General features: G+C 39.4%; 2 protein-coding genes and 1 non-coding gene across 5 annotated transcripts in view; 1 reads left to right on the forward strand and 2 right to left on the reverse strand.

Moving 5' to 3' along the window:
• Positions 1–1,336: 1,336 nt before the first annotated feature.
• LOC122734035 (RNA-binding motif protein, X chromosome-like) lies at positions 1,337–7,751 on the reverse strand. The gene is made up of 7 exons (XM_043974709.1): positions 7,188–7,751; positions 6,294–6,414; positions 5,999–6,105; positions 3,611–3,762; positions 2,460–2,585; positions 2,280–2,368; positions 1,337–1,653 (listed from the first exon to the last, which is right to left on the reverse strand). The coding sequence occupies exons 2-7, from the start codon at positions 6,400–6,402 to the stop codon at positions 1,343–1,345; spliced, it is 894 nt and encodes a 297-aa protein (XP_043830644.1). The 5' UTR covers positions 6,403–6,414; positions 7,188–7,751; the 3' UTR covers positions 1,337–1,342.
• Positions 7,752–13,553: 5,802 nt separating this feature from the next.
• Positions 13,554–26,930, reverse strand: part of LOC122733836 (synaptonemal complex central element protein 1-like) — a 45,160-nt gene continuing 31,783 nt past the window's right edge. For all 3 annotated transcript variants that reach the window (XM_043974544.1, XM_043974543.1, XM_043974542.1), the window contains 12 exons: positions 25,081–25,247; positions 21,247–21,306; positions 20,716–20,790; positions 19,030–19,077; positions 18,624–18,678; positions 17,884–17,973; positions 17,042–17,105; positions 15,403–15,469; positions 14,995–15,130; positions 14,564–14,653; positions 14,179–14,296; positions 13,554–13,959 (listed from right to left, as the gene is read on the reverse strand). In XM_043974544.1, coding sequence (XP_043830479.1) covers positions 13,864–13,959; positions 14,179–14,296; positions 14,564–14,653; positions 14,995–15,130; positions 15,403–15,469; positions 17,042–17,105; positions 17,884–17,973; positions 18,624–18,678; positions 19,030–19,077; positions 20,716–20,790; positions 21,247–21,306; positions 25,081–25,222 — 1,041 coding nt within the window. In that variant the 5' untranslated portion in view covers positions 25,223–25,247 and the 3' untranslated portion in view covers positions 13,554–13,863. The remainder of the gene's footprint in view (positions 13,960–14,178; positions 14,297–14,563; positions 14,654–14,994; positions 15,131–15,402; positions 15,470–17,041; positions 17,106–17,883; positions 17,974–18,623; positions 18,679–19,029; positions 19,078–20,715; positions 20,791–21,246; positions 21,307–25,080; positions 25,248–26,930) is intronic.
• TRNAE-UUC lies at positions 25,548–25,619 on the forward strand. The gene has a single exon. It is a non-coding gene; the product is annotated as a tRNA-Glu (tRNA).

The following is a 26,930-nucleotide window of genomic DNA, read 5'->3' on the forward strand; positions in this document are numbered from 1 at the left end:
ATTCAGCCTCAGACACTTGACACTTAACTAGCTGTGTGACCCTAGGCAAGTCACTTAACCCTCATTGCCCTGCAAAAGCAAAAAAATTTTTTTAATTGATATTTTTTCCTGTCTGTCTCTGGTCTGTTTTCTTAGGAGGACGGGTATGTTTTTTTCTGTCTGATTTGTAGGAGAAATTAAACATTTCTCTGATCTGGTTCGTTGTAGGAGACGGGCAGATATATCATGTTCTTTTTCTAGTTAGTAGGAGATATATTATAATTTCTCTGATCTGCTTATTAATTTGTAGGAGAAATTAAACATTATTTCTCTGATCTGTTTGTAGGAGGCAGGCAAAAGCTATATTTTAATATTTGACAAGAGAAATCATAAACAGACCCTCGGGGTCTGACAAGTTTAATTAAACATGTCTTTAAGAACATGAGCAGGACCAAAAGTTATCCTTAGGTTCACCTTATTATATCTTTAAATGCCAAAAACATAACCCTAGGGTATGTTAGGACCCCAAAAAGTCCAAAATAGAATATTAAAAATATCATTCTGCATTACTCTGACCCCTCAGGTGTATCCTTTAAAAATTGGGGAAACAATTGGATGTAGGCGAAAAGAAATGAGTGATATTCTATTGTAACACCTAATGGCTGTTATTTTCAGGAGAGAAGAGAATTAAGTTAAACAGGCCTCCTGATTAGACCCTACCACACTCTGGAGTGGGCCGGACTGGAAGGATAATACCTCACAGCTGTTGGTTTGCTTCTTGTTTCACACTGTTCATCTGCTTCTTGCCTCGTGCATTTATGTGTCTGTAAAACGTTGTAAACGTGTTGTATGGGAGAAGTTTTGGCTGAACCCCTATTGCCTTTGGAGTGGCGGCCAGGCTTGGGGGAGGTGGGGGAGGGGAAGGCAGTCGCTGATCTTTACATGTGCGTGTCTACTTGTGCATATGTACATGTTTATATATGTATCTCTATTTCCCCTACCCCCTTAAAAATCTGGTATAGACTAAAACTAGCACAAACCACATCGCCCCCACACCATCTGAGATGACTTGGTTATTTTGGAGATGTCCATCTTGGAATGTCTAATTCAGCAAGAAAATCAAAAAAGTTCAGAAAAACTTTATTTTCAAAAGCAATCACAACACTGTCACAAGTTTATAACACCACTAACAGCAAGTTTTATAATTTACTGCATGAAAGAAATGTGAACTATTTTCAAACCTTTAAAACAATTTTTAGAGGATAACTCGAAATTAGTCGTTAGTAGTTCCCTACCACTAAACTCAATGCTTAATTTCTTTGAAAAGACATTTTGGTTGAAAAAAAAACCCCTCCTGTTTCTTTTAGTATCTGTTTCTGCCTCCTCTTTCAGATCGGCTTCCTGCACGGCCACCACCTCCTGGTGCTCCACGGCTGGAAGTGCTGTATGAATCACGAGGGGCAGGATATCCCCTATCCATTGAAGAAGGAAGCCCTCTCTCTTGTCTGCCAACACGATCACGACCACTTGAATAAATATCACTTCGGCTACTTGAGTAACTTTCACGGCTTCCACCATATCCATCTCGTGTGCTGCTATAATAATCCTCATAGCGACTACTTCCCCCATAAGAGGGAGGAGGCCCTCGAGCAGTTGGAGCACTACGGGAGTTACCTGCAGGTAGTTGTTAAAGACAAACATGCAACATTTAAATCTAATTTTACATAAATATTTAAATTAGTTTTTGCAAAGAAATAGATTTCTTTTTCGATGCAAATTTATGTAAATGACATCAAATTAATCTAATGCTCGAATATTTAAAAAAAACAATTCCATAAACATCATTTTTAATTTAATGTTGAAGCAGTAGTATTTTCCAGGGACAGCCTGCAATTTTTAACTGGCACTGCCTTATACTTTTTCCAGTATTTTCACCACTGGCAAGAAAAACAATGAATGCCAATTCTTTCACGAAGACTAATGAGTAAGTTTAAAGCAATTCCTTAGAGAATAAAAATTTTAAATCCCTTAAGTTACCAGGAGACTAAAAAGATATTCTTCTTAAAACTTGCTAATGACGGGGCAGCTAGATGGCGCAGTGGATAGAGCACCAGCCCTGGAGTCAGGAGTACCTGAGTTCAAATCCGACCTCAGACACTTAACACTTACTAGCTGTGTGACCCTGGGCAAGTCACTTAACCCCAATTGCCTCACCAAAAAACCAAAAAACAAAAAACAAAAAACTTGCTAATGAGGGGCTATGCGCTTGTAGTTTATGATCTAAAAAACTATGTTCTTACCATAACTCTCATAAGAATCTCTGTAGAGCCCTCCACTTGGACGATCTGAATAGTCTCTATCACGACCTCCACCATACCCATCATGGTCACTAAATAAAGAAAACTTACTAAGTAAAAATTGTGAAAGCTTAAATCATAAATATCCCAATTTAAAATAAACCAATTTTGATGGTACTGTACCTATATCCTCTAGATGTATACTCATCACGGGAGCTAGAATGGCCATAGTGACGGTATATATAGTTCCTTGGAGTTGGAGCATAATCTTTGGAATCCCGAGGACTTGTATAATCTCTGCTTGAATAACTAAAATTATGGAGTGGGTTTTTCAAATTTAATTTAATTTAACATAAAATGAAAACACTACCCAACTAAAATACTACATTACTTTGCTTACCTCTCTTACCTAGATAGGAATCTAGGCCTTTCTCTCTCTTTACCAAATTCTTATTCTCCTTAATAAATGCTTAAAAGTCTAACCCTTGCTAAAGCTTATAATTTATTGGCGACCACTCATTAAATATTTTAGACAGACTAGCTAGAATTTTAACCCTTAACAGATGGCTGACCACGAAGAGGAAAGCTGAACCTCACTTCTGATCTTCCGGTTGGGTAAGAAATTTCCCCTACCCTTTAAACTGCTAAGTACTGGCGCACTGGCTGTGTTTTCCCTTTAAATTTTTTCGAATGGACCTTTTAAACTCCCTAATTACCCTATTTTTGATTTTAGTCTGTTTAACCAGACAAATGGGAGATAAGATCATGTTAATGCTTTGTTTTTGTGGATTTTCTATTTTTCTTTTTATTTTTGTTAAAAGAGCCAGCAACTTACTTACACAAGGAAATATCTCTCCCTTTCCCAACCATGCTTTTTCAGAGGAACCTGAAGAGATTCCTGCAGCTTTTCCCAGTTCTAACACTAATTGTTGCTCTAATTTTGCATGCCTGGAGGCAATGACCCACCCTCTAGTAGCTTTTAATCCCCTAGCGCCTGGAGGCAAAGTGGGGGAAGAGGAATCCAGGCCTGAGTTCAAAATCAAGTCTGATTCAAATTGCTCTGGTCCCTCCCCTCCTCTCCAAACCCCACCCTCTACTCCTCCCATTTTTTTCCCTCTGAGGGTCAACAAAGTGGGGCAAAACTTCAAGTATAATCTATTCTTTTGGATCATGAAGTTTTATTTAATTTTCAAGAAAACAAACAACACATTTGCAAAGGAAGTGTTTTTTCTTCCTTCTTAGGTTAAGAATAAAGAAAGGTTCATTTGACAAAAACAAATCATCAGTGTTGAACTTTGTCAGTTCAGGCACTGATTACTACATTACCCAAATGCCCTCCACGAGGTGGCCCTCTTGTTCCACCACTTCCTTGTCTTCCACCTCTAAGACCTCTGCTTCTTGGAGAGGATGATAGCCCTCGACTACCACGACTTTCAAAAGATGGTTTGGTGGCTTGTTCCACCTTAATTGATTTTCCATCTAAGGACTAAAAGGAACAATTATTTTGTCAAATGTTAAAATGAATTATAGTCCAAAGAACTCTATTTATGTTGAAATATGAGATTATTTTTTCGCTCAATTTTCTTTGATAAAGACTTATTGCCCTCTCAAAAGACAACATTAAGTTGACTTTTCACAAAACCCGTGAGTAACCCAAAAACCACCTGTTTACTGTTCCTACGACTTTAAGAATGCCTTTGGCAGAAAAAAAAAATGGACAGCAACCGTGTTCTGTTTCCTAATTTGGGATGGGATCATGTAGTAGAAAAAACGTTAGATATCAAGTGAGTAAACCCACATTTTAGCTCCAACTATGCCACTTACTGCTTGCACACAACCTTAGGTAAGTCAAATTAACTTCTCTAGTCTTCAGTTTGTTCCATCATCCACTTCTCAGGGCTGTTGTAAGGCAAAAATTAACTTTGCAAACAGAAAAGTGATTATGAATCATGATGATCAAATATTTGAAATCAATCCATTCCATAAGTAATTTTAAATAAAATAGATTTTATACATTTTGGTAAGTCTTAAGTATTGCTGTGAATAGAAAGTAGCTTGACTTGAATTTAATATTTTATATGTAACTTACAAAAACCAAAGTTAAAAAACACAAATTCCCTTCATTTTGCTTAGCCTCAGTTATACACTAATGTGGCAAACATATCAAATACCATATAGTACATTACTCTTTTTTGGTAGAGTGCGGGGAGAACCCCATCCATCTCCTTTGCTGATTTGCTACCATCAGTTTTAGCGGTTTCCATTTTTTTTCTTTTAAAGATGTTATCTATTTTATTATTTTTATGACCATGTTTGTACTATTTATACTAAAATGTTTATTTCTAGTTGCCAGTTGAGTTTCTCTTTCAAATGTTTATTGGTAAAAATGTGAACATTCTAGTATTTCTTCAAACTCAGTATTTTAAAGCCAAATTGCTTTATTGAAAATATGAGGATAGAGGCAGTGTATAAAGCACTGGCCCTGGATTTACACACCTGACAGTTATTAGCTAGCTGGGTGACCTGGGGCAAGTCACTTAAACCCTCATTGGCCTGCAAAAAAGAAAAAGAAAATATGAGGATAATATTAATTCAAGCTAGCCAGCCACCTAACTAGACATACCCATCACCTCTCATCTTGCTTTAATGTAAGATTTATATAATCTGATTTTTAAAGTTATGGTTTGATTGTTTTAAAGTTCAGTCCTTGTTTTAATTTTTCAGATTGTTTTATGTGACTATACTTTTAAAAAACTGTTAGAAGTTCATCTTCCTTTTGTTCATAAACACACTTTCTAAAATGTATCAAATAAAATGTAAAGTCATGTTTTTCATCTAGATTTATTAATGGTCTCTAATTTTTCTTTATTACAGCTTGATAGGTCTCCTTTGTGATCCTATGTATTTATTTCTAATTGTAGAATCTAAAAAACCAAAAACAAAATTTTGAAGAAAAAAATAGTTGGGTTAGATCACTTTGACATGGTTGAAATACTGAAACACCAAATGATTTTGGAAACAAAATTATAATCTAATAGGAATTGAAAAAGAAATTAGTTTGAGTTAAAATATTTTTTTAAAGGTACTGAAGTACAGGTTTTAGGGGTTAGATGTGATTGCATATTGTAGATGATTATGGAAAAAGAAATCTCTTGCAAGCTATTGCTTATACTACTATTTGTTTTTATAGAAATGGAAAATGAAGTTTAATTAAAAATATAAAGAAGGGTTAATGGGGGAAAGAATATATGTTTTTGTTAGGATGAAGTTCTGTAGATAGATATTTTAGTTGGGCAAGATTATCCTGAAAAATTGTTTGCAGAAGATTATCCCGACAAAAAACGAAGATACTGTAAATTAGGATGGATAGAATGCATGTTTAAAGTAAATGAAGTTGGGGCGGCTAGGTGGCGCAGTGGATAAGGCACTGGCCTTGGATTCAGGAGGACCTGAGTTCAAATCCAGCCTCAGACACTTGACACTTAACTAGCTGTGTGACTCTGGGCAAGGCACTTAACCCTTATTGCCCTGCAAATAAATAAATAAAGTAAATGAAGTAATTCCTTAAAATTCTGTTTTGAAAACATGTCATAAAAGGTTTGGTGTTTTTTGAGAGCATGAACCTGTTGAGATGTATTTTGTCAGGGTTCCAAACGGAATAAATTAAATGAAAAAAAATGGAAGAAGCCTGAGATGGAAATAAAAGTACAAATAAAAACTACCTTTCCATTCATGTCTCTTGCAGCATCTTTGGCATCAGCTGGATTCTCAAAAGTAATGAAAGCAAAGCCTCTGGATTTGTTGGTTTCTCGATCTTTCATCAAAAGAACTAAGACAAAAATGAAATTTTTTTTAAATGAAATTTAAAATGTTAAAAGGATTTAAATAAAGTTTTCAATGTTTTTCTGGATTAATTTCTCACAGATTTGGGCAGTAAGGTACATTAAGGGCATTTTATTTCTTACAAGATCTAAAATAATTGCCGTTTCTTAATAAAAGAGTATCGTTGATACTTACCTTCTACTATACGGCCATATTTCCCAAAAACTGATTCAAGGCCTTTTTCATTGGTTTCTGTACTGAGCCCTCCTATAAACAACTTCCCCGGACGATCCGCTTCCACCATTTTTGCAACAATCTGTAAAATAATGGTAAAATCTGGCGATTTCACAGCAAAATTCTTAACCTGAAATTTGTATATATAGTTATCCTAATCGAATTTTACTTCATACTTTTCTATTAAATGTACAATGAAATATTCTGTGGTATCTGTCAATGAGTAAATTTTCCTCAGATGTTTTAAAATCTATATTTATGAAAAAAAAAATTTACCTCAGCGCTATTCGGTGGGCGGGGCGCAAAGGAGTGAGGCGAGAAGGGAAGTGAGGCGCAAGGCGCCTGAGGCGGAGGTGGGGGGGGGCAAAGCAAGGCTAGGAGTGGGGGAGGGACAAGACGAAAAGCGCGGGAAGGAGGAGTGAAGCGCCTGGTGGAGGGAGGGAAGGACGAGGCGGGAGCGGGAGGGGTAAGGCGCGAGGCGGGGTGAGGAGGAAGGGGGAGAGGCGAGACGAGAGGCGGGGCTTGAGGCGGCAGAGGGAGGGAGCCCGAGGCGGGGCTTGAGGCGGCAGAGAGAGGGGGCGTGGCGAGGCGGAAGGAGGCGGGGTAAAACTCGAGGCGGGGCGAGGAGGGAAGGGTGAAATGAAAAGCTAGGCAAAGACTTGACCTCTGCACAATATTCCTACATGCTTTCCAGCAATGCCAAAGAAGGAAAGGGCTATAGCCACTGCATCTTCATACGTGACATGTGCATGCCAGACAAACGCTTTTCATGGAGAGGCAGCTCAGGAAAGATTTGCTCAGCAGGCCCTCTGCTTGCCAGGGCGTTCCGAAGCAACAGAAGCACAGCCCAATTACCAATGCAGTGCATGTCTTTGGATCCTGAATTGTGGAAATCTTGCATCTCGCCCCTGTGGTCTCTCCTGTTTACGGCCTGCCAAGGCCATGATTCTGGGCAATTGCCCGAAAGCCGCTTCTGGCCTTTCCCAGGAGGGAAGCTGGAAACTCTTTTCTCTGGCGTTGCTTCAAGGAAAATGGGCTTGCGCTGCCAATGGTCTTCATGGCTCGAGACCAATTCTCCTCCAAAGGAGGTGACAGTGCTTTCCTACAGAGAACCTCGAAGTGATTCTTGGCCCTCCAGAGGAGAAATGGGCTTGCAGAGCTGGGGAACTCTCAAGGTTCGAGGAGAAGTGACCGTTTCTGCCCCAATCACGTCGGAAGTTTGAGGAGTCAAAGCACCGCCCTTCTTTTCCCACTTTACCCAGCATTTTCCAGATCCACAGGGAGACAGTCACCTCGGGCCATGCCAATACGTGATCCCTGATTGCTAGAAGCCCGAAGCAATCATGCCCTGCTGGAAAGCCAAAGGATTTCTTTGGGCTCCTCTTTCGGTGGAGAAGTCCCGGAATGCTCGAACCAGAATCTGGGTTTTCAGGAATCAAGGCCTGGCTCAAGATCCTGCACCCTTCTGCAAGGGCAAACGGTCAATTGCGCTCGCTGTAGCAGAGGCCAGACATGGAAGAAAGACATGGATGAAGTCGGCTTTGGGAAGTGACCAAGTTCTGCACTTTCCCTTTTTCGGGGAACACGGGGAATGGAAGGAGAGCCTGATACTAAGATGACGTGCAGAAGGACCCCTGAGGTCTAGGGCAGAACTGAGGATAATCTTCGAGTTCCTTTGGACTCCCCGCTGAGAGCCGCCACCAGAATTACTGGCAAGCCTGCTACTGGAGGAAGTTCATCCAGCACCTCAAGCACTCTCCCTCAGTAGGAAGCCCACTTTTCCCACAATGACTGCCAAGAAGGCCTCAAGAAGTTGTTCATTGTGTGTGTGCATTAGAGCAGGTGCCATAACTTGATTTCCTGCTTCATGGAAAAGGCATTGGAAATGGAAAAAAAATTCCCTCACAAGGTCTCTGAAAATGCCTCTCAGACTATGCAAAACTTGTCTGCAAGAGAAGACTCCTTAGGAAACCTGGAAGCAGTTACATGAACTGATGCTCAAAGAGATGAGCAAAGCCAGGAGAGCATTGTACACAGCATCTACAACATGGTGTTTCCATCACCTGTGATTGACTTGATGATTCACAGCAATCCAAGAGAGTTCCAAAGGACTCATGATGGAAAATGCTCTCCAAATCCAGGAAAAGAACTGTGGCATCCAGATGCAGAGGGCACCATACTTTTTTGACCTTTTGGTTTTTCTTTCTTGAGGTGTTTCCCTTTTCTTCTGATTCTTCTTTCACAACCTGAGGAAAGCAGGAATATGTCTAATGTGATTGTGCATATGTAACCCTTATTGGATTGCTTCCTTTCTTAGGGAGTTTGGGGGAGGGAGGGAGAAATATTGGCAACTAGAAATATTAGGAAAAGAAATGCTGACAACCATTTCTACCTGTAAGCAGAAAATAATGAAATACTGTCAGAAATACTGAGAGAGAGAGAAAGAGAGACAGAGACAGAGAGAGAAGACAAATAGGTTTCCTCCCACACCAGTGTGCTTCCGGTGCTGGATTACATACTTCCATCAGCAGTTTTTTGAGGAATTCTGAGGAAGGAAAATGGAATTGAGGTCTGTCAAGAACCAGTTGAAATGCTTATCAATACCGGTGGCCTGGGGAGATGGGTTCTTTTGTGAGGAGAGCTGAGCCCACCGCCAGACCTGCTGATGTCACTTGACATTCTTAGCAACCCAACGGACTGTTTCTTTGAGACAAAAAAATGGCATTTTCCTGCGAGTGTTGATCTGTGACCAGGCACACTGAGTTGCCCCTTGAAGGAGAGAAGTCAAATCCCCCAGGTCATCTGACTAGCAAGAAACTAGTCAAGAAGCACACTCCCCTGGAGCACTCTCAGCAGGGCTGAGGGATTTGAAGACTCCTCTGGGAATTCAGTAAACAGATCTAAGTCTAACTCTATCAAGGCCTTTGTGTGTCATCCATAAAAACTTTTAAAAGAAATAAAAATAAAAGAATTGTTGTGAAACATCCAAAGCCCTGATTAGAATTAGAGGCAACACTGACACCTAAGTAGAACAAGGTACTACGGTGCAATCATATAAAAGTTTCTAGGCTTATTGGACATGGTCTACTAGTGCAGATTGTGGAAAATTAGGCTGATGGTGGTGGAGAAGCTGATGTGGCATCACTGATAGGTCCAAATAGTAAAACTGAGTTACTTTCAGTGCCTTTAGAATCCAAGCCTCATGTGCTTAAAGAGGAAACTAAGGGTTAGGGATTTGAAGGCCCCTCTGTGAGTTCAGTAAAAAGATCCAAGACTAACTCTATCAAATCCTTCAGTGTTATTAGTATCTAAAGCATTTTAATAACATAACAACTTTTTTTAAACACCCAAAAGCCCTGTAAAACTGGAGACTTAAAGGGACTAATCTGGGTGTATATAAAAAATTCTACACTTAAGAGGACACGGACTCAATGGGGCAGCTAGGTGGTGCAGTTGATAGAGCACCGGCCTTGGATTCAGGAGGACCTGACTTCAAATCCTGCCTCAGACACTTAACACTTACTAGCTGTGTGACTCTGGGCAAGTCACTTAACCCCAATTGCCTCACCAAAAAAAAAAAGTACATGGACTTAGGCAGCTAGATGGCACAGTGGATAAAGTACTGGTCCTGAATTCAGGAGTACCTGAGTTCAAATCCAGCCTGAGACACTTGACACTTACTAGCTGTATAACTCTGGGCAAGTCACTTAACCCTCATTGCCATGCAAAAAAAAAAAAAAAGAAAGAAAGAAAGAGTACATGGACTGCTAGGAAACTTTGATCTAAATAGGGCTGAGGGAGCTGGAGAGGCTGATTTGACATCAATGACAGAATCCAATTATTAAAACTGCCTAGGTCTTCAGTGGCTTTAGAACTTAAGTGCATATTTAGGGTAACTGAGGCTTAGGAATTTGAAGGGACCTGTTTGAATTGTGTTAAGATAGTGGAATTTGATTCTATTATCTATCCTCCCACTCATCTATCCATTCATTCATCCACTGAACTGTTATCTGTTTATATACCAATATTTGTATCAAGGTATGTATCAAAGTCTATCTGTCCACGGCTCTTTGCATCTTTATCTCCATACATACATTCACTAAAACCATCCATTATCTCCTCCTTATCATCCTATATGTCTGACCAAGCATCCCACAGTATCTATTTCAGGGCCATTAGAACAAATTGTTCTCATCTACCCATTCTGCCAATTAAAGTCTTCAAATGCTTGGAAGTAGACACTGCTCTAACTCACTAACAGGCTTGAAGCCTACAGGTTACCCTTAACCTGATTTAACAAATCTGCCCTGGTGGTTTACAGCAGTGTAGCCACTGCACTGTGGTAAAAAGTTTTTAACAGTTGGTTAGCATTAAAGGAAAGACACCAATTTTTGAAGGACCACCCTTTCAGGGAGGAGACTGTGCCATGTACTCCACCTCCGCCTGCTAGACACTCCACTTCCGGGGTGCAAGCTTAAAAGGCAAGGAGAGAACAGAAGTGAGGTCTTTCGCCTGCTCTCCTGGTCCAATGACTGGCACGGCACACAGAGACGCTGACAGAGGTTGAACTTGGCCCGGCTTGCCGTGCTTGACACGGCTCTCCCCGCCAAAGGTGGCCTTGGGCTTTTGGTGAGTTTTATACGGAATATAGACTAAGCTTAAACTTAAGACTATTTGTTTTGTATTTCTACTTTCTTATCCCTCTAATCGACCAGAGGCTTCTTCCATTTACTAGTCTGGGAGATAAATAAGGGAAAGGTTAAAAAGGGGAGGTTAATGCTCTAGTATCCAATTTTAAATCTCACAGCACATACTACAGACTCCTGGAACAAGTGTTTTTCCTTGGATGAAAAACACAAAGAAAACATTTGCAAGGAACAATCACAGTCAAACAAAACATTCCCTGGTGGTCATGTAAAATATTTCTCATTTTGTGCCACCTTCTGTGAGGAAGTGAGCACTCTTCATCAATTTTGGAAATCATTGACTGCTGCATTGATCAGAGTTCTTAAATATTTCAAATATTTTTGCATATATATACACACAAGATAAATCATAAAGGTATGTTGCCAATGACTTGACTTCATTGTGACTTCATTTAATTTAACTACATAGGTCAAATACAGATATACACGTCAATCCTGTATAATGATCAGATGGTCTTCAAAGAAATAGCTTTCTTTTAACACAGTTGGGAAAACTTAAGAGCCAACATACTGTCTTTTTTTTGTTTGTTTTTGTTTGCAATGGGGGTTAAGTGACTTACCCAGGGTCACACAGTTAGTAAGTGTTAAGTGTCTGAGGCCGGATTTGAACTCAGGTACTCTGACTCCAGGGCCAGTGCTTTATCCACTGCGGCACCTCGCTGCCCCCAACATACTGTCTTAACTTACAAAAGCAGTCATTTCTCTCAAGGATAGGAATTCTTAACCTCAGGTCTCTGAACTTTTCTTTTCCTGAACTTTTATATATATGTATACATACACATATATATACAATGAAACACAAATATACATACACATATATGTATTTTACATATTAATATATAGCTGTATTTTAGCATTACTGGTTTCCTTTGTATTTTTAATTTTAACAAAAATCTGCCTTCATTTCCTCTTCACTCAAAAAGGGGGAAAAATTGATGCAAAAATGTATAATCCATCAAAATAAATTCCATCATGGCCTAAGTTCAAGAGTTACGTCTTAACCTGCATTCTTGAGTCCTTTACTTCTCTAACAGGAATAGAATAATTACCAGTTTCATTATCAGGGCAAATGGCTGGTAATATTCCCAGGAAGAGAGCTATGTAGGGATTTTCCAATTCAATTTTATTTTTTTTAATCATTAAAAACCAATTTTCTCTCTTGGAAACCTTCCCCCACATTGATAAAGAATTTTGTTTTAATTTGTAGAAATATGTATAGCCAAGCAAAACAGATTTCTACATTAGTCATTTCTAAAGGAAAATGTGTGTATATATATATATTGGTACATAAATTGTACCTATTGTTGTTGTTGTCTATCATTCATTCTTTTTTTTTTTTTTGCAGGACAATTGGGGTTAAGTGACTTGCCCAGGGTCTCATAGCTAGTAAGTGTTAAGTGTCTGAGGCTGGATTTGAACTCAGGTACTCCTGAATCCAGGACTGGTGCTCTATCCACTGTACCACCTAGCTGCCCTCTATCATTCATTCTCAAGGAGGATCATCAGGAGGTAATGTCATGATTTGAATTGGATTTAAGTGAGGGAGAGCTATGCAAGGTCACCAACCTCCTCCAGATGCCATCTAGGTCCAGTGGCAGCAAATATACTTAAGGCAATTGGGGTTAACTGACTTGCTGAGGGTCTGAGGCCAGATCTCAATTCAAATCCTCCCAACTTCAGGGCCAGTGCTCTATCCCACTGCACCACCTAGCTGTCTACTACATATGTATAAATGTATAGTATGTCATTCTGTCCTCTGTGCCTTTCACTCCTCTATGAGAAGGTATCATTTTCATCACTAGTCCTCTGAAATTGTTCTTGATCAATTACGCTGATTAGAATTCCTAAGTCTTGCAAGGTTATTTTTCTCTTTACTATTGTAATTGTCTAAATTGAGCTTTTGTTCATAGGAACTAGCTTTGACTACTGTTTGCAATTTACTTACTACCTTGGATGACTTTGTGAAACTCATTTAAACTTGTTGGGCCTCTTCCAACTCTAAATTTATGTCTCTGTCATCATATAGGGGGTATATGGGTCAGCAAACCTGTGTGAAATCACTCCTCCCCTTCAATAAGTCTGTTACCACGGACATGGAAATGTCTGTTTGCCATTTAAAACTCTTTACCACACAACTACACCCTCCACATACTGGGGTCCAGTCAAACTGACTTCACACCTGGAACATACTCCCTCCTTGTTTCTATCTTGCAGCAAAATCTCTCATTTCCTTCAAGGCAGAAGCTCAACTACTACTATATAAAACCTTTCCTAAAGACCTTCCTGGTACCTACCTTCACAATAATCACTTTGTATCCAGCTTACATCTCCCTTTAAAGGTACACGTTGAAGGGAAGCTAGGTGGCGCAGTGGATAGAGCACCGGCCCTGGAGTCAGGAGTACCTGAGTTCAAATCCAGTCTCAGACACTTAACACTGACTAGCTGTGTGACCCTGGGCAAGTCACTTAACCCCAATTGCCTCACTAAAAAAAAAAATTTTTTTTAATAAATGTACATGTTGTCTTCTCTGCCTAACAGACTTCAAGAGAACAGGAACTATTTAACTTCTTTTTATCCCTAACACCTAACCCAGTGCCTGGCACTAGGTGCTATTAGATGCTTGATTGATTGATGGGCTAAAACCTTAGAATAAGGACAGAAGCACAGCCAGATCCAAAAGTAGAGAATGAGAAATTTTTTATTCAAGTAGACATCTCAAGGGTCAGGCTTTATGGCCCAAGTTCCACACTTATGTTTCTCCAAATTGGTGCAAACAAAGCTTCACCTCACTTATGCGACAGGTGGCCAAACTCCCTGGGCCCCTCTAAGATGAGGACGGACCTAGTGAGCTTGGGTGTTCACCAGGACCAGGCCTGAATTCTTGATCTTTCTTCTGCATCCTAGGAATCTCCATGACAGTCTGGGGGGATGGGGCAGAAAAGGATAAGGATGGACCAAGAGCCAGTTAAGAGTGACATCCCACCACTCACCTCTCCCTTTATTCTGTGTCTTTTATTAATCCTAGCTGCCAGCATCTTTCTTCCAGATATCTTTTTCTAGTTCCTTATGTCACTATCTCCTAGGTGCTTTTGATTCTTTTTCCTTGCCACTAGAAGATGGAGATTTTCATAATATCTACCTCTCTCTCACCCACATTGGTAGCAATACCACCTTCCCCTTCAGCAGCTTCCTCTGGGCTTCTCTCCTTGGATCCTCCGATAGCACAGTGGCCAACAGCTTCTAGCTCCCTCTTCAGCCTGTGCCAGGAGCCAGAAACGGAGAGCCCAAGCTGAGCTGAGTTATACAAGGGAGATGGACAGAGAGAAACAGAGTGAAGAAGAGAGAAAGAAGGGAAGAAGGAAGAAGCTGGAGAGAGATAGAGAAGAAAACATTGCTGAAAAGATGGATCCAGAGAGACACAGACACAGACACAGAGAAACAGTAAGAGGTTAAAGAGAGACGGAAGAAAAGACACAGATAACCAACTGATCACCACCTCTTCTGGGGTGCCTTGGGGGTTTCACCTTTGGTATTTCTGCTGTAGCTGGTGATAGCGTAGGGAAGCTGCTTCCAGGAATTCTGTGGCTTTCTTGTTTTCTTCTTCAAACAGTTGCCTAAAAAATGTTACTTGGAAATTAAAGGGGCAGCTAGGTGGCACAGTGGATAGAGCAGCGGCCCTGGAGTCAGGGGTACCTGAGTTCAAATCCGGCCTCAGACACTTAACACTTACTAGCTGTGTGACCCTGGGCAAGTCACTTAACCCCAATTGCCTCACCAAAAAAAAAAAAAAAAAGAAAAAGAAAAAGAAAAAAATAATTAAATTTAAAAAATTAAAAAATTAAAAAATTAAAGCAGCCACTTCTGGCAAGTACTGCTCAAACCCTGTCCCCCATCCCAACCCATCCAACCCATCTCTATTTCCTCCTCCTTCCCTAGGAACCAAGCAAAGGTTTACACAGCTGCAGCAGCCTCCTCACTGCACAGGAAGGCATCTATGCTGGTGACAGCCACAGCTTCAGTCTTGGCCTCAGGTGGGGTCAGTCTGTCCAGCTGCTTCTGGATGCTCTCAAGCTTCTTCAGAGTTAGCCTTTCTGCTCACAGGAGCACAATTATTTCAGACATTCTCTCATCAGGGATTTTCCTGTTCCTATCCAGCCTCCTTTCCCAAAGACTCTGAACAGGTGGACACCTCAGTTTTGGGCTCTATTTAGAACAAATTTTCATCTCCCCCAACACAGGAAAGGTATCCTTGGGAGAATCTAGAATGCAGTCCTAGGAATGGAGGAGCTCATTTTCTCAAAAGGGGCATTATTCACCTTTCTTCCCTCACTAGAACCCTCTGCCCCCCAATACAGTTACTCACCCTCCATCAGAAGCTGTTCTTTGTTGTTGTTGATGTTGCTCATTTCCTGGGACAGTTTGTCTACCTTCTAATAGAAGGAAAAGAAGGTCAGCTGTGCCTAAAGATCCCTCTCTCCAAAGTCATGCCTGTCCTCACACCTTACTGTAGAAGTTCACTGGGGCAGCTAGGTGGTGCAGTGGATACAGCACCAGCCCTGGATTCAGGAGGACCTGAGTTCAAAACCAGCTTCAGACCCTTGACACGTACTAGCTGTGTGACCCTGGGCAAGTCACTTCACTGCCCCACAAAAGAAAAAAAAAGTTCACAAAATTTCAGTAAGAAAGGACATCAGATGAGTGAGATGAGAAGAACCAGGAGAACACAGTACACAGTATCATCAACATTATGTGATGATCAACTGTGATAGACTTGATTCTTCTCAGCAATACAATGGTACAAGATAGTTCCAACAGACTCATGATAGAAAATGCTCTCCAAATCCAGGAAAAGAACTGGGGCATCCAGATGCAGAGTACACCATACTTTTGTGACCTTTTGGTTTTTCTTTTTTTGAGGTGTTTCCCTTTTGTTCTGATTCTTCTTTCACAGCATGACTAATGCAGAAATATGTCTAATGTGATTGTGCATATATAACCTATATCAGATTGCTTCCTGTCTTGGGGAGTTTGGGGGAGGGAGGGGAAGAAGGGAGAAAAATTTGAAGCTAGAAATCTTATAAAAACAATGTTGAAAACTATCTCTACCTGTAACTGGAAAATAATAAAATACTTTTATAATTAAAAAAAAAGAAAGTGGTTGGGTTTCTCTTCATTGGAAGTATTCAAATAAAAGGTGAATGACTAAATAAGAAAAAAAGAAAGGACATCAGAGTCCTTTTTTCCTAACAAGATTTTTTTACATCACCAACAGATGATCCTCTAATTGGAAACTTCCACTGAAATTTCATATCTAGTCTTCTTCTTTTTTTTTTTTTTTGTGAGGCAATTGGGGTTAAGTGATTTGCCCAGGGTCACACAGCTAGTAAGTGTCTGAGGCCAGATTTGAACTCAGGTACTCCTGACTCCAGGGCCTGTGCTCTATCCACTGTGCCTACCTGCCCCATAACTACTTTTCTTAAAACCTTCTAAAAATCAGGTTTGCCCTCCTCCATGTTCAACAAAACTCCTTAATCTATACATTCTCCCTAACCACTTTCTTTAAAAAAAAAAATAAACATTTTTATTTATCATTTTGAGTTCCAAATTTTATCCTCCCTTCCTTTCCTCTCCTCCACTCCCTCTTGGAGGCTGTAAGCAATCAGTTATGGCTTATACATGTGCAATTATGTTTTAATAATGTTTTAACATTACCATATTAGTAATTTTGTACAAGAAAACTTGAATAAAAGGGAAAAAATGAAAGAAAGTGAAAAACAGCATGTTTCAGTTTGTGTTCAATCAAAATCAGTTTTTTTCTTTGGAGATGAATCTAACTACACTTTCAATTCACCCTCTTCTCTAAACTATGGTGGTTATTTCACTGTCCCCTTCTCCATGTTAAGTCCCTTTGTTCAAGTGTTCCCCATATCCTGCACCCCACCTTCCATACTCCCCACCAATAACCATTTTTCTTTAGATACTAAACAAAGGTTATCCCTCACATGGAATTCCCAGAGGGTCTTATGCTTCTCCACCATTTCCTCTAGTTGCTGGCCAAACTCCATTCTGAGGAAGAAGAAAGCACAGGACTGGTAAGGGTTATGACCAGAAGATGCTCACCCTCCAACCCAGTCACTAATCCCAGACCTTTGGGACCAATCCAGCTCCACTTCCCTCCAGGAAGTCTTTCTGAGATTCTTCCAGTAGAAAAAGTCTCTCCTTTTACATATTTCCTACATTAAACTTCAACTGTCTCATCACTTGTAGAGTCACTCAGTTCCAGAACTAGAAGACTTCTAGTCTAAGCTTCTTACTCTAAAAATCAAGAAACTAAGAGAAGTAAAGAAAGTCTTGACAATCAGCTGGGAACAGAACCATAGCTGTCTGAACAGCAGTGCTCTCTGGGTCTTAATATCTTCCCCTATAAAATTAGATCTAACTGTAACTTGGTGTTTTCTAATTTCCCTTCAAGCTCTGCCAGTATAACTAATTACCTACAAACTTTTCAAGGTGAGAAGAAATGCAGTACAAAGCCTGAACAACTTAGTCAGGTGACTCAAGAAACTTGCAGATGCCTAATTGTGCAATACTGGGCAAGTCCCACCTTCTCTTTGGATCTCAGTTTTCTTACTTCTAAGTAATGTGCTTGGACTGCATGAGCTCCAAAGACCCTTCGAGCTTTTACATTTTATGATTTGGGTCCTTTCTAGTCTTGCTTTCTGTGTCTCATATTTTGAGGAGGACTCACTCTTCTGACTCTAGTTTTCTTAAATTCACAATCTCAATTTTGCCTTGAATTCAGAAGTCAACAAGCATTAGCCTAAAGGCTGAAACAAGGTTTTACCTTTGATTTCTTTTCTTCAGTTTTTCTTCCTGGATTTTGGAACTCAGCTCATTTATCCTCTTCTTGCATCCCTCAGACACTGCCTGCTTTCTGGAGAATGAAAGGTTGAAGGAAGAGAAGTAACCTCAGAATTTGGTAAATCTTATCCTCTCTGGCAGTCCTTAAGAACTCCTTCTCAAAGTGGGGAGAAAGAGGAGAGAAGGGGATAAAGTACTCAGGAAATTTTAAAGAATTCATCTCAACATCTTTTTTTAAATGTTTCCCAGATGATTTGAAATAAATTTAAAATGTATTGAACTCAATTTTAATGTTTTTTTCCTATCCAAGAATAAAGTAGACAGTATGGTAATATTAAAAAGAGAAAGAGAAAGAACTCCTTCTGTCTCTGATGTTCTTCTGAAGTCAGAGCTCAGTGCAGGGGAACATTTCACTTTGCTTGGAAGTCTGTATCCCTTCCTAGCCATCATCCTCTGAATTATGCCTGATACAATAAAGGAGCATTCATTTATTACTGGAATCAACTATATGTAAGCCACCTTTAGGTGCTTGGATTTCGCATGGTACCTGGTAAAGCCTAGTAGAGTCTTAATAAGTACTCGTTGCCTTGCCATCACAAGCAAAACCAATGCACTAATGCCACTTAAGCACACTTTGCTGTAGCTTTTTCTCAAAGGATGCTGGATATGGAAAGAATTCTGGTGAAATAACAAGCAGGGGAAGTGAGAGAAGGAGCCACATACCTTAGGGCCTCAGTTTCTTTCTCCTGGCACTGCAGATGAAGCATCCTCAGAGTTTCTGGTATGAAAGATGTAAGTAGGTGGCCAAAGGGTCAGAAAGGAATTTAAATGTCACATGAACTATGTTCTCAGAAGCCTTGCCCTTTAAGAGTTACCTGACAATGGAGTCACATCCCCAATTCCCAATTATTACCTCTCAAACTACCCTATATTTAACTACTTTGCATTTATTTGACTTTGTTCTCTTTATATTTAATCTTAATTTAGTTAACACATATAGTTGTTGTCTTCACTATAATGTGAGTTCCTTGCAAGTTGGGGTTGTTTTATTCTATTTTTATCTGTAACACCTAGCATAGTCTCTGGCACATAGTAGGTGCTTAATAAAGGCTTGTTGATTGGCTGATACCTTGCTTCTTGCTCAAGATTTCCTTCAGCTGTGTCTCCTCCAAGCTCACTGCAAGTGACAGAAATCAGACAGTCAACCTCACCATTCTGTCCTCCCCCACTCTTTGTATTCTTAGGGCTAGAGCAAGTTGACTGGGCTAACAAAATGATTTCCTAAAAGCACATATCTGGGGGCAGCTAGGTGGCGCAGTGGATAGAGCACTGGCTGTGGATTCAGGAATACCTGAGTTCAAATCCGGCCTCAGACACTTAACACTTACTAGCTGTGTGACCCTGGGCAAGTCACTTAACCCCAATTGCCTCACTAAAAAAAAAAAAAAAAGCACATACTTGTCCATGTTGCTCTGCTCTACTCAATCAAATTGAGTGGTTTCCTGTGGTTTTTAGGGGTATATAGATCTAGAGCCAAAAAGAACCTCAAAGTCCCCCTCACTTTGAAGATAACAAATTGAAGACCAGAAGCAGAGTTTAAGTCAATAAAAAATAAATTCCTTTTTAGCTTTTAAAGCCCTTCTCACTTTTCCCCTAACCTTTTTTTTGGTGAGGCAACTGGGGTTTAGTGACTTGTCAGGGTCACATAGCTAGTAAGTGTCAAGTGTCTGAGGCTGGATCTGAACTCAGGTCCTCCTGAATCCAGGGCCGGTGCTCCATCCACTGCACCACCTAGCTGCCCCTGCCCTAACCTATCTTTCTATCTCCATAATAGACTGTGCTCTACAACCCAGACAAACTGGCCTTCTCTCTGGTTTTCACCCAAGACACTATTTTATCCTCCTGTCTTTGCAATGGCCAGAGCTCATGACTAAAATATACTCCCTTCTTATCTCCACCTTACAGCATTCCTCTCTTTCTTCAAGTACCACCATCTATTTGAAGTTCTCCCTGATCCCCACAACATTCTAGAGGGCTCCCTCAATAACCACGTCACATTTAACAACTATGTATTTACTCACTTGATATTCATTCCATATTTGTGTACCTGTTTTCTTCCCCGTTAGAATGTAAGCTCTTTTAGAAAAGGATTGTTTCATTCTTTGCATTTGTTTTTTCAGTGTCTGGACGATAACGATATGCACTTAAAAAATGCTTGTTAACTGAATGATTTGATACTGATCCTTAGTTTTATAGATAAAAAAAGTAAGGTCTAGAGAGTAGATGGGACTTTCACTAGGTGCCATAAGGGGAAAAACACATTCACATTATATATAAAACATATATATAAAACAGTAGGTAAATTGGAATGGAAATCGATAATCTCCAAAGTCTCTTCCTAATGTCACATTCTCAATGGATAGCTATAAAATGGGGGCATCTCAATATAATCAAGTGTGGGGTTTTTTTGAAATTTTATTTTAACTTGTGTCTTGTCTTCTTAGAGAGCTTTCATCCAATAGGCAGAAACTGGAATAGATGATGGTTTCTATAGATCATCCCAACTGTACATATTTGTGGTTTGATATTGTTTATATCTCTTCTATCTCATTTCACTACCTAGCACAAAGCAATACACACAGCATGCACCCAATAGGAGTTTGTTGAATTAACCAGGAATTTAAAACTTCAAGATCTCACTGGCTCCTGTGAATGTAAGTATGGAAAGCAGACCTGGTAAGATAAAATCAGATGACTTTGGGATGGTATGGTAAGTTCTGGGGACAAAAGCGTTGTTTGAATTTGTGGCACCTACATTCATCAAGTTGTTTCTGCAAGGATTGCCTGTGGGCCTGGGTCTCACAGAGCTCCTTATTTGCAATTTTCTTAGCTGTCAAGAAAAAGACAAAAGGAGATCTTTACAAATTCCTAATCCCAACTTCTTCCACTTCCCCAGTTATTTTACTGTGGAGGAACCTGAAACTCCAAAACAGTATAGGGTCAGCTAGGTGGCACAGTGGATAAGGCACAGGCCCTGGATTTAGGAAGACCTGATTTCAAATCTGGCCTCAGACACTTGACACTAGCTGTGTGACCCTGGGCAAGTCACTTAACCCTCATTTCTCCCCCCCAAAAAAAAGAAGAAAGAAAGAAAAACAAAAAACCAGTAAAGAATTTATCTGAAATCAAACTTAAGGCACAATTCAGTGCATAGTTTCTGGGCTTCTACTCTGTGCTCTCTGCACCTTCTGGTAAATGAGTTTCAAGTACATAGAAGGAACACAAAGGCTACTGCGATAATTATCTCTACGTGGGGTTTTTTGGATTTCTCAAAGCCTTGCCTCACCTTGCTGTAGTTCATTAATTCTGCTGATCATGTCTTCAATCCTAGGCTCTGCAGTTCCTTCTGTGGGCAGGTAAGAGAATTAGTTAAAATAAGGAACAATTTAGAGCAAGAATGAAGAACTTGATCTCAAGTATTCCAAAATCTTTGACATTATGGGCATTCTCTCCATGAGCACAGGTTACAAATTGTCTACAAATTATTATAAAATTACTATGGCCTAAAATTCCCACAAGTCAACTTACTCTTGAGTCTTTCTGAGACCAGTTCCTGTATAAGACATGTTTGCTCCATTACCAGGCCCAATTTTTAAAGTCTGTTAGTAGAGCCTATCAACATGGTGCTTCATTGGCAAAGACTCTGAAAGCCTTGATTCTCTTCCACACCAAGATCAATCAGTCATCAAGTATGTATTAAACATTGATATTTGCTAGGTACTGTGCCCTTTCTTGCCTAAGAGGGATACAAAGAAAAAGCAATGGTCCTCTGCCATGAGGAAGCTTACATTGTATTGGACAGATGACACATATAAATACAAGAAAACTTTTTCTAGGCTTGGGAATGTGGCTGTTAAGTTTTCATGGAGGAGGTGGCACTTGAATTGATCTTTCAAAAAAAACAGATTTTTATGAGGCATCAGTAAGAAAGAGATTAATTCCACACATAGAATATAACTGGTGCAGAGGGATGCACACAAGAGGTGGCATCCCATGTGAGAAGACTAGAAAGAAGAAGGCCAATTTGGCAGAACAATGTGGTTTGTGAGCAGGAATAATGTGTTACTGGTCCTGGAAAGATAAGCCAAGAGAATAGAAAGGTTCCGTTTCCAGCATCACAACATGTGAGGGCCAGAAGGGACCTCAGCAATAAGAAATTAACCTGACATATATGTTAACCAAAAGTTAACAAAAGATACTTTTTTTTCCTTTGTTAAGCGTTCAGGAATACATGAGCTTCATAATGACAGACTGGCAGTTTTTCTAAGTGGTAAGCACTCTGAGGAAAGCCAAAGAGAAGGATAAAGAGGGTGATGATAGCTGTCTTCAAGTAAGTGAGGCTGAAGAGGTAGTATGAAATTGTTCAGTGTGGTCTAAAGAACCAGGATGGAGAAGAGTTAGGTCGAAGATTTGGGGGTTTGTGTCACAAGTTAGTAACTAGCCATTTATAGATGAGGAAACTGGGGCCCAGAGAGGTGGTCAACCATTCATATAGTACTTATTAAATATATAGTAGCTGATAAGGCCAAGTTCAAACAGGCAGGAAATAGAAATGGGTAAGAAATGAACTCCTTCCCCCCTCCTTGAGAAAGCAAGCTTTACAATGCTCATGCAAAACTTTTTTTCATATTAGCCATGTTGCCCCTCCCCCCCCAAAAGCAAGAAAAATAAAGTGGAAAAAAATGCTTCAATCTACACAGAGTGTTTCTTTCTATGGAAGTGAATAACATTTTCCATCATGAGTCCTTTGGAATTGTCTTGAATCGTTATACTGATCAGGATCTTTCACAACTGATCATCAGTACAATATTGCTGTTATTGTACACACTGTTCTCCTGGTTCTGTTCACTTCATTTCCCAGGTTTTTCTAAAACCCTCCTAGTAATGATTTCTCATTGCACAAATAGTATTCATCACAAGTTATTCATATGCTTTTGGGGGCCAAAATTCCATTACTTTACCACATGCCATAACTTCTTCAGCCATTTCCTAATGATGGGCATCTCTTCAATTTCTATTTTTTTTTTTTGCTACTGCAAAAAAAGCTGCCATAAATATTTATATTTTACATTTTCTTTGATTCCTTTGGGATACAGAGCTAATAGAAGTACTGATGGGTCAAAGGGTATGTACAGTTTTGTGTTCCAGAATGGTTGTGTATTGGTAAACCTATTTTTCTACATTCTCCAACATTTGTCATTTTCTTTTTCTGCCATATTAGCCAATTGTGTAGGTGTGAGGTGGTTCTTCAGGGTTGGTTTGATTTGCATTTCTCTACTCATTACTCATTTAGAGCATTGTTATATGATTGTTTACTCATAAACTGTTTCTTCATCTATAGATCTGACAGGTAAATATTTCTGTGGTTCCCTAATTTGCTTATGACCTCACCCTTTGTGTCTACAAAATATACCCAGGTTACTCAAGTCTCATCCATTAATCCATCCTATGTGACGCTGCCTACTCACACATGTGTACTTTGTACTTTTAAGTACTTTCCTGTATTTATAAGGACTTGTTGTCTTCCACTCCCAAAGCCTATTAGTGGATTTGTTTCTTTGAGTAGGGCTTGTTTTGCATTTTTTGGTTGTTTTATTTTTTGTTTGTTGTGCTTTGGTTTTTCCCTAAACTTAGCACAATGTGTGGCACATAGTACAAGTTTAATATATGGTTGTTCATTGCTTGCTTGTTTGCAGCTTAAGAGTCCTGGAAAACATTATCCAAACATCCACCAAAACACTGCCAAACCATGTTATTTACATTTGGGCCTTCATCCTGTCCACCTTCCCCTCCACCACTCAGCCAACAGACACACCTTGGATTTTGCCTTGGGATGCAGGGTTCTTAGATTTTGGTTTTATTTTTGTAGGGGACTGAACTCATATGGTTTCATTAGATTTTTTTCCCTTATGGTTTAAGCCCCAAGTTTTGAAATTCAGAAGGGTCAAAGTCAAATTGTTTGTGAAGTTTCTTGCAAATTAGTGTTTCTCCAGTGTGGGACACTGAGAAATTAATCCTTATTGCATTTGAAAGGCTCAAGGACTGTGACTGATGCCATTACCAGAGATTATTCCAGAAGGCGTATTCTGGATTGTGTTTGTCACTAATTTTTTTCCTCTTTTTTTTTGTGAAATGGTGATGGACTAGGGTGCAGAATAAAAAATACATTCGGATATGGGTAGCTGTGGATTTGTGGTTTTGTTTGAGGTGGAGAGAGGAGTACTGGACAGTTTTTAAAATAGTATTTACGAAGGGGCAACTAGGTGGTGCTGCAGTGGATAAAGCACCAGCCCTGGATTCAGGAGGACCTGAGTTCAAATGTGACCTCAGACACTTGACACTCACTAGCTGTGTGACCCTGGGCAAGTCATTGCCCCTACCAAAAGAAAAAACCAAAATAGCATTTATGAAACATTTTTTCTCCTCTACAAACAAAAGGTCAGAGAAGTTAGTTCAAAGGGAGATAGGTTGAGGTGTTGCGGTTTTGGAGGTGCTTTGGGGAGACTGGTGGCCTTTTGGAAAATACCAAGGTCTATGTAGGTATGTTATGGTAAAGGGTGATTGTTGCTTTTAGGGGTGTGAAGTTTTATTTTATTTTCTGGTGAGGTTTTATTTTAAGCATGTTTCTACAACACTATTCCGGCAAGTTCTTCCTACGTTTTTGAGTGTGCTTGTTGCTGAGGAAAGGTAGGGGAATGAAATTAATGTCATGATTGTGGGATCTTGGGGGGTTTTGGTGTGTTTCAAAACGACACAGTGAAGTGGGTATTCAGAGAGAGCGTCTTTTAATTTAGTATGTCTATATATGCATTTAGGTACTTTGCTTCCTAGTTTAACAAAAAGGTGAATGGAATGTCTACTTCCGGAATATGATGGTAACTGCTTGAGGATCGGTGAATTCTCTGAACCATTCTAAGTCAAAGTGGGTTTTTTAGTGATTTTATTTCAATCTGAAGTGTCTATACTACGGATCAGGAGGAAATGGGGGTGGGGTTAGGGTTAGTTTTTTAATAAAAGTTAATAAAAATATGTCATTTAGGTAGAAGGGGAAGGAAAACTTAGGCACTGGGAGTGTTCTGGGATGTCCCGAGAAGTAAATGAGAATTGAAGGGTCACCCACCGTTACTAAAACAACTGCCTCGGCCTTCTTCCGCACTCGACGAAGACTCCATGGCTACCGTCTCTTCTTGACGACTACAACGTACCGTTGTAACGTGCGCGTGCGTAGAAGATTGTCCACCTAAACCACTTCGCTCCGTCATTCTCTTTCCTTCTCTGTGTCCCAACCTCAGTGAGCCAAAAAACACAAATGTTTAATAACTCCTTTAATTTTTGTTTTTAGTTGACAGTACCATAACATCGTATAATTTACGTGTGAAAATTTAAATCTCGCAAATAGCGAAAAATAAAAAATAAATTTCAAAAACTTATTGAAAGACCCCCTTAGTGACTTTTGACCCACTGTACATGAAAAAAAAAGTGAAAGGAAAAAAAAAACTCGTAAAAATAACCAGAAATAAACTACCAGTAGGTTTTAAAAACAGGATGATTAGACAATTACTAGAATGCTGGGAGCTGCTGCCAGCTTCCCACATGGTCTAGCGGTTAGGATTCCTGGTTTTCACCCAGGCGGCCCGGGTTCGACTCCCGGTGTGGGAAAGCATTTTTTTTTTTTTTTCGGTTTTAAGGTCCTAATTACCATGTTTTCTTATTATTCATTTGCTTTGTCTTCCTCTACGTATAACTTTGTGCATTTAAAAACATTCTTGTTAAAAGAAAGCGATGTGCTTCCTCATAAAACCACACTTAAAAATTACTGGTCACAAACATAAAGAAACTTTTAAAACCCGAATAATCCCCACTAAAATCCCTGTTATGCCTATACAATAAGCCCAGAGCAATTGGCAATTCCTCTTACTTTCCTTTTTCTCCTGCTCATTATTTTATTTACCCCCTTCTTTTTTCTATCACAGCTCCAAACTACATCAACAAAAAACTTTCCCCCAAACATTAAGCATTCGATTGCTCTGAGCCTGAAAGTAAAAGTTATATCCGGAAAAAGATCCTTTATTATTACTGTATTAGAATTTCAGGAACTTGACTAATGTGAAATATATCTATTCTTTAAACAAAACCTGGAAATTTGCTTTAGAATATATACAAAGTAGTTCCAAAACAGCATTCCAAAAATTTTAGCAAACGCCACCCCCTCAAAACCTAAGAAACAGAAAAAAAGATGAAAAATAAGTTTGCACAAAAACAAAATACATGTCTTTTGAAATAATCTTCTCTAAAAATAAAATGTCAATTTCATTTCTACCCAAACTGCAAAAAAAAATTAATTAAAAACTAAAACCACAGAAAGTAAAATTTAGAAATCTAAAGTGTCTGATTTGAAAACATTTGGATTATTTTAATAATCTAACTCAATCTAACAAAAAAATTAAATACCACTTAAATCAGTAGAACTACACTGTGGTTTTAAAAGAACAAATACAACTGTAAAAAAATTAACTTTAAGAGGCATTTTAAATTAGATAATATTAATAAAATTTAGCTAATCAACTTATTTTATTAAGCACCTAATGATGTGGGTGGAATTTGGGGTCAAATTGATAGTGAGTTGTCCCAAAAGAATTAGAAGACTCAGTGACTCAATTTCCCAAGTTTTATTGCAATACTGTGAATGACCACAGGGAGAGAACCAGAAAAGTGGAAAGGTATGTCTCGAATAGGGAAGGAAAAGACAGTTATATTTATAGTATGGATAAATTAATTATCAGCCTCATTACAATAATCTCCATCTTTGGGAGATGGGAAGGCCCATCCTAATTTGGAATTCCTGAGGTCCTAAATCAACCCCTGAGGCAGTTACCTTTTTCTGTGTTGTGTTTACCCGTCATAAGGTGAATCTGGGGACAAATTTGGCCTTTTCTGCACATGTCTCTTTCTGATTTCCATGCTTAATTT

This window comes from Dromiciops gliroides, chromosome X (assembly GCF_019393635.1).
Source record: "Dromiciops gliroides isolate mDroGli1 chromosome X, mDroGli1.pri, whole genome shotgun sequence".
NCBI lineage: Eukaryota > Metazoa > Chordata > Mammalia > Microbiotheria > Microbiotheriidae > Dromiciops > Dromiciops gliroides.

What these genes read in the sequence shown, in the direction of transcription:
- LOC122734035 (XM_043974709.1), bottom strand. Translation starts at nt 6,402, where the DNA reads ATGGTGGAAGCGGATCGTCCGGGGAAGTTGTTTATAGGAGGGCTCAGT. An exon ending in ATATGGCCGTATAGTAGAAG is followed by an intron (nt 6,106 to 6,293) that starts GTAAGTATCAAC and finishes TTTTTGTCTTAG; the next exon opens with TTCTTTTGATGAAAGATCGA. An exon ending in AGATTCTTATGAGAGTTATG is followed by an intron (nt 1,654 to 2,279) that starts GTAAGAACATAG and finishes AACTACCTGCAG; the next exon opens with GTAACTCCCGTAGTGCTCCA.